Here is a 12762-nt window from a genome sequence, read left to right as displayed (position 1 = left end):
TGGCAGAGTGGCCTGGCAGCAGGAGGGGACAAGGCTAGAGACTGGAAGAACAGAGTTTGGAACCTGGAGGAGAAAAGGGAAGGGGACTAGCATTTATTGATCACCTATGTGTGCTGGGCCCTTTTCCAGATGCTTTATGTAGGTCCATGATTTTTTTTGATCCTCACAATACCCACCATTATTCCAGATTTACCCCTAAGCTACGTGATGCTCAGAGATGTTACTGACTTGCCCAAGGAGAGTAAGTGGCTGAATTGTGATTTGAACCCAGGTCTTTGTGACTTTAGGATGGTGTGTTTTCTACCTGGCCAAGAGAGGCAGCAAGAACAGAGGAGATGGGGAAGGGATGGCTTCCTTGGGCGGGGGGCTGGGGGGAGGATTGTGCTGCTTCTCCGGGATGAGGTCAGACTCATCCCATGGTTCCTCAATTTCTCAAGGTCTCTGGCTGCTTAACCCCTGCACCTCCCTGTCCTTCCCCTGAGTTCCCTGGCTTGCTGATGCCTCCACATTTTCCTGGTCTGTCGGGGGCTGCATTGCAGGGCTGGAGGAGTGTGTGGGGGCAGAGAGCAATGGGAGGTGAGCAGCCAGGAGAGATGCCCCTGCACCAGCTGGAGGAAGTAGAGGCCCCCCACCCTGACTCAGTGGGCCCACACTGGAGCTCACGCAGAGGAAAGGCTCTGCAGAAGGCTTCAGGACAGGATGAGGCTGGGGCAGGTCTTGGATGCTGCTTCTCTCCTGCACAGCCTCAGTCCAGAGTTTGATTAGCTGGGCCTGGCTCTCCTGGTTACCCAACAGGCTGGTTGGCTGTGGGCCAAGACACAGTGGGGCGGCTCCCTGGACCCGGCTCCTGCTCTCACTCCCAGCTGGTAAACAGCAGAGCAGGAGCCAGCCATGCCACAGCACGTGGCACCTGGCGTGGAGAGGGCAGGTGGCTGTCCCTTCCCTCTCCTGTCCTCCCGTCTTGACATCCTACCCTCCCGCCCCACCCTGGAGGCTTCGCACTCTGCTGCCATCAGCACCTCCATTCCTGGGTAACTCCTGGTATCTTCCAGTGGCTGCAGCTTGAAGGACAAAGGTCAGAAGTGAAGAAGGACTTCCCAACTCCTAGGATGGTGGGCAAGGGGATAGGGAGTGAGGAAGAGTGGAGCGGCCACTTTGGGGGACCGTCTTATGCCAAGATTCTGATGGTGGGTCCCCCACACCATTTTGGTAAATGAAGGGCCCACACATCTAAGTGGCCCATACTTCTATGGACCGACCACACTTCTCCACACAGAACAGGATGTAGACCTGTTTTGATACTCTCCCCCTCAGGCAGGCTTGGATTAAGAGGGAAGGCTCTCCAAAGTACCACGCCACCTGGTGCCCTCTGGCAGACAAGTAGAGCCAGCCCAGAGGCAGAGGGACAGGGGTGCAGGGGAAGGCAGGGGTCCTGCTGTACTGCTCTCCCTTTCCCAGCCCAGTGACTGGCTTTGCTTCCACTCAGGATCTTCTCTGTCTCTCCCTGTCCGCCCCTTCCTGTCTATGGTTCTGTTTTCTGTGCCTCTCCATCTTGTCTCCTCTTCCAGCCTCTCTTCCTTTGTGATTCTGGGTCTCCCAGGGCCCTTTCTGAACTCCCAGTTGGGGGCACCATGCCAGGCTATCGGGCTACTCCCCCAAACCACAGGTGTGACTGCCTCTCCCAGCCACACCACTGGTGCCACTGTGTAGGCGGGGAGGAAGTGACTGGAGCTTTGGAAGACAGGGTCCTGGGGTCTAGGCCTAAGCAAGTCATGTGCTTTCTGGACATTCCAGGGTCTCTACCCTTTCCTTTCCCAAGCATAGATTCCTGGGGTTCTTGTCCCTAGGACAAGAAGTTACTGTGATCATCCTTTTGGGAAGTACCCCCTCATGCCTAATCTTCCTCCCTACTGCTCCAATCACAGCCCCTTTTCTGGAGGAATTGGTCCTTTCAAAGCAGGGCAGTGATTTTTTTTTTCCCCTCCTCAAATTTATTCTTACAATTCTTACGCAAGGAAGAGGCTGATAGGGATCAGAGAATCATTTCACCCCCATGTGCCCAAGTTCCCTTATCAGACTGGGGAATCTCAAAGCAGGGGGCAAGCAGCCTGGAGGAGGTAGAGGGTGGTGGTGGTGGCTTGGAACTGGGGGAGCAGTCACCGACTTGTTTTCCCTTCCTCCCCACCCTCTAAACCACAGAAACCACTTAAAGCTCAGTGCAAGCCTGCCCTTCCAGGGAGGGCCTGGGGGTGTGAAGGTGGAAAGAATGTGGGGTCTGGGCAGCCTGCAGGCCCCATACTGCTCCAGCGCCATCCTTCCAGGGCCACCCCCTTCTGGGAAGCCTGAGTCAATGATGAGGACAACTTTTCTTGGGACCTTTCTAGGAGGTCCAGGCCTGGGGAGACCTCAACCTACGGGAGTGATCTAGGCAGGGGGCTGTACTTCCCTCCTCCCTCAACCATTAAAAAAAGCATAACAGAGGCTCTAGAAACATCTGTAGAGCTCAAGGTCTCCACCCCTCCCCCTTCCTGTCACAAAGGCCACTGTGGGTGGAGGGAACAGTAGGAGTTTGACCCCAGCTACTGGCCCTGAACTTTCTATGGTGACCCGCCTGTACACTCATCTGCCAATTAACATCTGTGATCATTTAGGCTTGGGCACAGCCGCGAGTGCTGAAAGGTGGAAGCTGGGAGTTTTGGAGCTGAAAGACTTGGATAAGAACACGGCCTGCAATGACCACATCATGTAAAACGGGATGACAGTAACTCCTGGGAACAGGCTTTGAGGCCCCAGCAGTGTGCACACAGGAAGGATTCTTGGCACTGTATTTGTCCGGGGGCACGCTTCTGTGGCTTCAGCTAGCCACGAAGTTCCTCTGGGGACCCTGGCCTCCAGCACAGGGGAACAGCTCATAGCTGTGACTTGAGTGAGTCGCTCTTTGAATCTCCACCTCATCTGAGCCTCATCTGAGCAGCAGGGTGGGGTGGGAGATCTGGGGGAGCCAGGGTCCTAAACCTTCCTTGCAGCCAGGCTGTTCCCAGGCGAGTTTACTTAGCCTCTCTGATCTACCTCTCAGTAAGACGGGAATGACAGTACTTCCCTTACAGAGCAGTTGTGGTGATTACTGGGAAAACACAGGTAAGCTACAGGACCTGGTCCAAAATACTGTGGCTAAAAAACGATGTTTTGGCCCATCCATTCCTATGGTCTTCCCTTCCCTTTATCTGACTCCCCTTTCCTAGGCCCCTTCCTGCTTTCTTTTTCTCCATAACATTTTACCAAGTAACTTAACTTCTCTTTTCTTTTCTTTCTTTCTTTTTTTTTTTTTTTTTAACATTTTACTTACTCATTTTGTAACTTGCCTGATCCCAATGTCTGTTTTGATCACTGGCACCTCAGTGGGGCCTCCCTACCTTGTGTCGCAGGAATGCATGAATGAAAGTTAAATGACCTCTGTGTTTCTCTCCAGGGACTTTCAAATGGGCATCAAATCCAGTTGCTCATCAAAGGTTGTGATGGGGGGGATTTGGGGCTGATGTAGAAGGACAGTATTAAGGACAGAGCTAGACCCATGGGTGATTTCACAGACTGGAAAAAAAAATGGGAACACTGTCCTTCTAGGGAAGGAGGAGACACCTTTCAGAGTGACCTGGGTGGGAGGTGGCAGCGGGCACTTAGAGATATAGAGGGGTATTAGGAGCCCAGACTCTGGAGCCAGACCCTCTGAGTTTGAATCTTAACTGTACTCTTCACTACAGGAGTAAAGCCCAAGGTCATATTGGCTAACAAAAGTACTTAACGCTCCAGGGAGTTGCTGGGAAGAATAAACGAGTTGACAAGTTGTAGAACAGTTCCTTGCTGGGTGATAATCCTTGTATCTATTAGCCCTTCTTATTGTTTGGTCAATGCTACCCCCTGGTGGACAGCTGGAGCAAGGATTCGGGGCGGCTGGTAGGGGTACCTAATCAGGGGAGGAAGAAGGCATCCCCAGGATCTGAGCGAAGTACGTTTGTGTTTTGTTAGCACCACTCATGCTGAGCTTTATCAGGATCCAGCAGGCTCGTTTCTGGTTCAAGGCACCATGGAAACTGAGAAAGGGCCCAAGGGGGAGGGAGAAAGAAGCTGGGTTGGCCCAGTGCCTTCCTCTTCCTCTCCCTCCTCCCTCCCATCCCTCTTTCTTTCCTCTAAGTCGGGCATGAGCCAAGAGGAACCAACTCCAGGGAGGGTGGAGAGACAGAGAGAGAGAGAGAGAGAGAGAAGAAGAAGGTCACTGCTGACGTCAGGAACATTAAGGTAGGAGGTAAACACAATGTGACCTACATTTTCTCCTTTCCCACCCTCCCCCTACTCACTGGAGTAGTCTTTTAGAGCATCTTTGAGAAGAGCTCTCACACTCAGGTAAGACTCCCTTCCCATCTCAATCCCTGGGACAGTTTTTCTCCGCCATTCAGTCCTCAAGGGCTGCTTGGACTCTTGACCTCAGCTTTGGCTCCTAGGGTGGCACAGGCACAGGCAAGAGAGAAAACACCTAACTCAGCACTGTGTGCTGACATCTCCTGACTCACTCTCAAGACACAGAAATTTCTTTTCTCCTCAGGACACACGTGGGTACAAGTGGGGAGGCAGAGGAATGGGGGACTGCTGATTTCCCCTATACAGCCCCAAGGAACCCCCTTGGGGGAAAGGTGGCTGATGTTGGTTTCAGTCACAGAGCCCAAGACTGCGGATGTCCGATTATTCCAATGCTCACTCAAGTTTGAGAACCACCACTTGAGGTCGGCTCTAACTCGGTGTGAGTTTCTTCCATCCATGGCGTAGCCAAGGCAGACGGAAGAGAGTAGGCCGCAGATCGAAGCACAGGATGCCAACAAGGGGCGAGACCCTGCTAAAAACAGACATTTTATTAGCAAAAATAAATACAAGCTGGGCGACGAAAAGAAAGAATACGCAGACCTAGAGGAGATGTCTTTGCGTTCGAGACAGTCTCTCAGTCTACAGGCTGAGATGGGCAGGCGCCAGGGAGGTCCCCAGACCTAGCCCCCCACCCAAAGGGGGCAGCAGGGCAATGAGGGGCGTCTCACACTCCCCCAGCAGCGCGTCTCTGCGGAAGCCTGCGCCCCTGTCCAGCACCTTGGCCCTCAGACTGCGGGCGGCCAGGTCTGGCGGGCCCAGCCCGTCGAAGAAGAAGTCCTCGTTGAAGATGGGGTTGGCGCTGCATTTGACCACGCGGCTCCGTTGGCCCCGCGGACGGACGCGCGGCCGCAGCCTCAGTACCACGCAGCAGCCGCCGCCGCCGCTCCCGGGGCCGGGCCGCGACCGCGGCAAGCCCTCGGCGCTCACCAGGCGCAGGCGCAGCCGCCGGGGTCCGGCCTGGTATTCCGCCGAGAGCCGAAGCTGGCCGCCGCGGGGCCCGAGGCGCAGCACGCTCTCCTTGGTCGGCCGCAGCTGGCAGCACAGGAAGTCCAGGTGGAAGAGCGGCGGCCCCGCGCTGCGCGGCGCGTGAGGGCTAGTGTCGGCCGAGCTCGCCTCCTCCGGGGACAGCGAGTGCGGCCGGGGCCGGCCGGGGCCTGACCGCGGCGAGCCGAAGGGCGACGACTCGGGCGACGAGGCCGTGTCGCTGTCGGGGGCCCGGCAGAGGCGCAGGTCCGGGGCGGAGACGTGCCGCCGGCCGTGCGCTGGGGAAAGCCCCCCGGCGGCGGCGGCGGCGGCGGGCGGCGGCGGCGGGTGGAACAGGGACTCGCGCCGGCGCGTGTGCGGGCTCTCGGGCAGGAAAGCCCAGCCTTCCCGGCCTGCAAGGTGGGGCAGCGAACAGGCCGCGGGGAGGCTGCGCCCGGCCAGGGGCTCGGGGCCCGCAGCGTCCGGGAGCCGCGGCGGGATGCAGAACTGCGGGATGCGATCGGGAGTGAGGACGTTGGGACAGGCGCGGGCGGGCGGGCCCGGGGCTCGGCGCTTGGGGAGCAGGCTGGAGGACGCCCATCGGGGCCTGGACTCCGGGGGCCCCAGCCTGTAGCCGACTTTCTCCAGAAGCCACATGCAGTGGCGGTGGGGGTGGGGGTGGGGGAAAGTCCGAATTCAGCGTTCCCGGCGGAGGCCTGCGGAGGACAGAAAAGGGCCCGAAATGGGTGATACGGCAAACATACACCAGTTGGTCCACCACGGCGCACTTTCTCCCGGCGCCCGGGCCCCTATCCGAGCAGGAAAAACAAGGGGCGGTGAAGCCTGGGGGGCTTGAGGAGAAACGGAGGGCATCAGGGTATCGGACAGTCACATTTGCAGATGCACGCCTTAGGCACCCGAGATCTCAGACTCCGCCATTAGTACTAAAGATGCTCAGTGAGAAGTCCCAACACACCCACTGAAACTCTGGGCTACTATTAGGAGAATGGATGAACATGCTCAAACTACCGAAAGGTCCATAGTCACAAACACAGACACAGATCCCGAACCCTGCTGGGACATCCTGTTCCCCGGAAGAGACACAGAGGCCCTTGGCAAGCTCATCCCCTTCTCCCTCGCCCATCCCGAACTCATACTCTCCTCTTAGGTCTTGTCTGGCTCCCCTTCCGGAGGAGGGAGGAAGCTAGCTCCGGCTACCTTCTCTGGCGCCAGGAACGAGCCCCTCCAACCTGAGCCATCCTTCCGTCCTGGCCCCACCTGCCTCCTCTTGCTCCTCCCTCTCCTTTCTGAGTGGCTCCAGGCTGGAGCCGACTCGCTGCACACCAGGCTGCTGCCCTGGGAACCCCCAGGGCCGGTCCAAGGAGACGCACCTCTGGGGGTGAGGGAGTCACAGAATACCCTCCTCCCCAAGCCCTTGTTGTCCTGCTGCAGCCTCCCAGCCCCACGGCATCCTGAGTCTGCAAGGCCGGCCGGCCGTTGGGCCTCCACTCTCGCTCTCCACTCCTTCTGTCCCTAGGAAACCACTGAGCACAAAGGCGGTATTGATTCTCTGCCACCCCCAGAGTTGGTTCCCAGAGGCTTCGGAGGCTCCGCCGCTGGTCGCTCACCGCACCCCCGTGCCCACCCGCGGGACCGCGACGTCTTGACCGTCCGACCATCTGCCTGGGAGCCGGGGCCCACAGCGGGCTCAGTCAGATTCCCGGAGGGCAGGCCTCACCCGTGGGCTGCCTGGGCTGCCGCTGGTTCCTGGCTTCTGGCTGGCAGGAGTTCAGAGCCCAGAGGGGAGCAGCTTCCTCTCCAGCTTGCTCCCCCAGCCCAGTCCTTCTGGGAGGAGCTGGCAGGGGCCTCTGTTGCCTACGTACGACCTCTTTTCCTGGATAAACAGAGCTCTGTCTCCACGGTCATCAGCCCGGCCTTCTTAACTCCTTCCTCCAGGTTTCTAGCAGCAAGCCAGTCCCTGGGCCCTGGCCCTTTCTGCAGGGAAGAAGAAGGAGGTCATCAGTGGGCAGTGACCTCCATCCCTCTGTGCTGCCTGGGCCCTACCCTCGGCTTGCTAGGTGAAACCCATAGCCATGGTCACACACACTGCATATTCTGCAATATGCAGAATATGGAGTCCCCTCTGTTGTTCTGTTCTGGAGCCATCACATTAACTCTCAGACAGAGGGACTTGCAGTGTGACTAGTTCTCTGAACTACACTGGCTCAAGGAAAAGTGACCGGGATTCAGATTTCTGGACATAGAGACACTGAGGACAGAGCTGGTTCTATCAGTGGGTCAAGCGCCCGCTGGCCTATGCTTGTCTTTCGCAGAAGGCTGTTAAACTGGAAACATAGAGGGTGCCTCTCCTCCTGTCCCCTCCCTTGCAGGCAGATCCCACAAAGCACAGGCCACCACTAGCAAGATGAGACCCTCAAGTGCACCCACCATCCCTCACTCTCTCAAAGACTTCAGGCTCATTCCCTCCTTAGGTTTTTTGCATAGGTTGTTCCCTCTCCTAGGACGACTGCCCCCTTTCATCCTTCAGATCTGGAGGCCCTCACTGACAGCCTCCCATCTAAATTAGGGGCTTCTGTTGTATACTTTCACAGCATCCCATATTTTTCTTTTCTGGCATTGGTCACAGGTGTTTTTTTTTTTTTTTTTCCCCTCTGTGATTTTTGTATGTGATTATTTAACATCTTATTAGATTGTGAGCATCATGAAGACAGCACTTAGGACAAGGCAGGTGCTCAATCAGGATTTGTTGAATGAATTAATGACATTAAGTAGAATTATATCTGAATCAATTTATTCATCCATTCACTGTGCTAGGTGCTAGATACATAGAATGGGGGCAGGCTAAAGGAAGGGACAGTTAATAAACCTTCAAACAACAACAAGATGCAGGAAACAAGATGGTTATTTTGACATCTGATACCTGAGAGTTTTAAAAGAGCATATGTTTCTTTTGTGGAGATCCCTGGTGACCTCAAACCCTCTAGTTCCATGGCTCCTGACTCAGCTCGGCCCTGGTGTCCTTTCTGGGGAGGGTGGTCTGTGTGGAGTGCGGCAGCCAAGAACTCCAGGCTTTGACATTGGTCAGACATTTTTGGCTTCTATAATAAGAGGTCCAGAGGTAGGGTAGAATTCAGGGAAGTTTGATTCTGTGGCTTCATTCATTCAGTTACAGACCACCTATATGTGCCAACACTGCGCTGGACTGGAGGATATAGCAGTGAGAAAACAGATGTATCTCCTAGCCAGCTGAAGTCGATACTTTATTTATTTTTTTAAAGATTTTATTTATTTATTTGACAGACAAAGATCACAAGTAGGCAGAGAGGCAGGCAGAGAGAGAGGAGGAAGCAGGCTTCCCGCTGAGCAGAGAGCCGGATGGGGGACTCCATCCCAGGACCCTGGGATCATGACCTGAGCTGAAGGCAGAGGCTTTAACCCACTGAGCCACCCAGGCACCCTGAAGTTGATACTTTAGCAGAGGAAGAAAAGATGATAGAAAAAAATCAGTAAAAAAATAAAGTACAGTTTATGAGAAGTGTTGGGAAGAAAACAAAGGATCATAGAGGAGCGCTCAGTTTTAAATGGGGTGGTCAGGGATGGCCACCTTGAGAAGGGAACATTTCAGTAACAACATGGAGAGAGGAAGGGTTTCCAAGGGAAACGCATTCTAGGCAGAAGGAATCATCAATGAGAGGCTCTCAGGCAGAACCATGCCTGGAGTGTTCAAGGAGGCAAACAGGTCCGCAGAGCTAGAACAGAATGAGTGAGAGGGAGGTAGAGTCAGAGGGATAACAGAGCCAGATGTTGTTGGGACCTGTAGCTACTGTGACAATTTTAGCTTTTATTTGAGCTGAGAAGTAATATGACTTGCCATGTATTAAAAGGGTTGCCTGGTGACTATGTTGAGAACAAAATGAAGGGGATAAGGGCATAATTAGAGAAACCAGATAGGACACTATTGAATTAATCTTTGCATAAGATGATTGGGGCATAGATCAGGGTTGTAGTAGTTTCTAGATCTGTTCTGAAGATCAAGTCAATAAAGGGATCCATCGCCATCTAAAGAGAAAGAATGATCCAAGGTTTTTGGGCTGAGAACTGGAAGAATGGAGAATGGGCCGAGAAGAGGAAACATTAGGAGCTCAGTGTTAGCTCTATATAGTCTGAAATGCCTGCTGACATCTAAATAGAGACATTGAATAAGCAGATGCATATATGAACCTGGAGCTCAGAGGAAAGGTCCAGACTGGAAATATAAGTGTGGGCACCAAGAGAAATGAAGATAGAATTTAAAGTCAAGAGACCGGATGAAGTACAGGTAGAAAAGAGGAAGGATCCCGGGCTCAAGGCTCACGACTGAGCCCTGGGCATGCCAATATTTTTTTTTTTAAAGGATTTTATTTATTTATGAGAGAGAGAGAGAGATTGAGAGAACAAATGGGAGGAGGGGCAGAGGGAGAAGCAGACTCCCCGCTGAGCAAGGAACCTGATGTGAGACTCCATCCCAGGACCCTGGGATCATGACCTGAGCAAAGGCAGATGCTTAAGGGACCGAACCACCCAGGCCCCGGGCATGCTGACATTTAGAGGGGAGAGGAACCAGCTGTGCCAGATGCTGTGGCAAGATCCTGTAAGATGAAGACTGAGAACTGATCATTGGATTTAGTAATGCAAAGTCACGACTATGCTAACAGCAGTTTCAGTGTAGTGGTGGAAGCAAAAGCCTCATTGGAGTAGGATGCAGAAATGTTAGGGAAAAGAGAGACCAAAACAAAAACAAAAACAAAAAAACAAGACCAGACCCAAACCCCAACAAACCTCTCTTGAAGAATTTGCTGAAAGAGCAGGGAGAGGGGCACCTGGGTGGCTCAGAGGGTTAAAGCCGCTGCCTTCGACTCAGGTCATGATCCCAGGGTCCTGGGATCGAGCCCCATATCGGGCTCTCTGCTCAGCAGGGAGCCTGCTTCCTCCTTTCTGCCTGCCTCTCTGCCTACTTGTGATCTCTCTCTCTACCAAATAAATAAATTTAAAAAAAAATCTTAAAAAAAAAAAAAAGAAAGAGCAGGGAGAAGTGGGGTAGTGGTCCAGGTGGGAAGTGGAATCAAGAGAAAATTTTTTTTAATTTATTCATTTGTGAGAGAGAGAGAGTGAGCATAGCAGGAGGAGGATCAGAGGGAGACCGAGAAGCAGACTCCCCGCTGAGCAAGGACCCTGATGTGGGGCTCCATCCCAGGATGTTAGGATCATGACCTGAGCCAAAGGCAGACACTTGACTGACTGAGCCACCCAGGTGCCCCAAGAGAGAAATTTTGAAATCACAGAAATAATGGTATGTTTGTATGCTGATGAGAAAGATTCCATAGAAAGGAGGAAATTGGCAATGCAGAAGAGACAAACGAGAATTAATGCAGCAATATTCCTGAGTAGACACAAAGAAATAGGTTTTGGGCATGGGAAATCAGTCTGGGGGTTGTCGTTTGCCTGCTATGCGAACAGTACACCCAGTTACTGAAGAGAAAGTAGAATAACTGAGTAGAGGTAGAAGGTGAAGGAGTGGGTGGTGGGAGCTTGTTCCCTCTGAATGCTCCTAATTGCTCATGAAGCAGGATGCAAGGTTACCAGCTGAGAGTGATGATGGCTGGAGGAGGAGGTGACTCTAGGGTTTGGGTAGGTACCAGGAAAGGAACAATCACCCAGGAGGACAGGGGAGTGAAAGCTCTAGGGAAATGCAAGCCCGGCAGTACTGCAGGCTTGCCTGGAGGATAGCTGCCGTAACTTTATGCTGCAACCAAACAGCATGGTTGTGAGAGTTTTCTCTAGCTGTATTCAGTTGTACAAATGCAGGGGGAAAATGGGCAGAGATTTGGTTCAGGATTGTGCTCAGTCATTGATAGTTCACTTCCTGGCTCCCTCTCTCCTTCCATTTCCTTCTCTTGGTGGATAAAAGCAAGGGCACATACAAGCGCACCCACCACCTGGATTGCACAGCAGTGGGACTCAGAACGGAGTATAGATAATTCACAGCCTGGTTGCCTCAGTCAGGGTCAGGTGAGGGGAGGAAAACAGCACCTGCTGGGCAGTTCAACAGAGGGAGTTTAACACCGGGAACTTGTAACAAAGGTATTGAGAGAGCTAAAAAGGCAGATAGGCGGGGCGCCTCGGTGGCTCAGTGGGTTAAAGCCTCTGCCTTCGGTTAGGGTCGTGGTCCCAGGGTCCTGGAATAGAGCCCCACATCAGGCTCTCTGCTCAGCAGGGAGCCTGCTTCCTCCTCTCTCTCTCCCTGCCTCTCTGCCTAGTTGTGATCTCTATCTGTCAAATAAATAAATAAATAAAATCTTAAAAAAAAAGGCAGATAGGTTGGTGAGAACAGTCTAGCAGAATCTGGGATCTTGGAGACACAGCCTTTCAAAGCAAAGAGAAGGGGAGAACTCTCTTCTTGCTACTTCCCGCCTTCCAACTGGTCACCAGAGCCTCTCAAAGACCTCTCAAAGGTGACAACAGGACACCTGGGTGGCTTAATTGGTTGAGCGTTTGCCTTGGTTCAGGTTATGACCTCAGGGTCCTGGGATCTAGTCCCACATCCAGCTCCCTGCTCAGCGGGGAGCCTGCTTCTCCCTCTGTCTGCTGCTTCCTCTGCTTGTATTCGCTGGCTTTTTCTTTGACAAATAAATAAATAAAATCTTAAAAAAAAAAAAAAAGACGAGTGACCACGGAGCCTGGTTTCCCAGGTTGTAGGCACTGGCTTTGCCCAATCTAAGGCAGAGGAGGGGAGGAGGAGGGATCTGAGAGCCATCAAGCAAATGACTGGCACACAGAGGAACCACAGGTCAACTTAACGAGAACAAAAAGATGTCAGACCTGGAAGGAACTTAGACATCACCTCACCTGTCCTTCCAATTTTATAGAGCCAGAATGCCATGATGTGCCAAATAGTAGCAGAGTTGAGGCTAGAAGCTAGATCTTCTATGTTAAAGAGCATTTTTTTTTTTCCTTGAACCCTAGAGGTCTTTGGATTGGAGCAGAACTGCTCCCTTCAATGAGGTCCAGAGTGCTGCCTCCTCACCTCCCCCAGCACTGTCACTGCCACTCCTGGAGAACCTCACATGTGACCCAGGGCCCTGATCGCCTTATTCCTGCTGGTGCCATTGTAGAGGGGCCCCTGGAAGACTGGGCATTACAGAAGTTATCTGGGTTCAAGCCTAATGAAGAGGCAGGCAGGACTTTCTCCCAAGTAGGCAGGCAAGTGCTATAAGACTCCCTGGGCTTTTGGGTCTTGCTAAGCCCTCTACCCCATGGCCTTGAGTAGTGGCCTCAGCATAATTTGCTACAATGTTCACTGTGGGCACTGGCAGGTGATGGAATTGG

At 53.3% G+C, this 12762-nt stretch overlaps 1 protein-coding gene across 1 annotated transcript; it reads right to left on the bottom strand.

The window, feature by feature from the left end:
• Positions 1–4943: 4943 nt before the first annotated feature.
• Positions 4944–7177, bottom strand: C2CD4D (C2 calcium dependent domain containing 4D). Its single transcript, XM_045991576.1, has 2 exons — positions 7115–7177; positions 4944–6092 (listed from the first exon to the last, which is right to left on the bottom strand). Exon 2 carries the CDS (start codon positions 6031–6033, stop codon positions 4993–4995), a length of 1041 nt encoding a protein of 346 aa, XP_045847532.1. The 5' UTR covers positions 6034–6092; positions 7115–7177; the 3' UTR covers positions 4944–4992.
• Positions 7178–12762: the final 5585 nt, after the last annotated feature.

The sequence above is a fragment of the Meles meles genome, chromosome 1 (genome assembly GCF_922984935.1).
Source record: "Meles meles chromosome 1, mMelMel3.1 paternal haplotype, whole genome shotgun sequence".
NCBI classification, from domain to species: domain Eukaryota; kingdom Metazoa; phylum Chordata; class Mammalia; order Carnivora; family Mustelidae; genus Meles; species Meles meles.
Note: the sequence above shows the minus strand (reverse complement) of the source record. Positions and strands in the feature narration are given on the sequence as shown.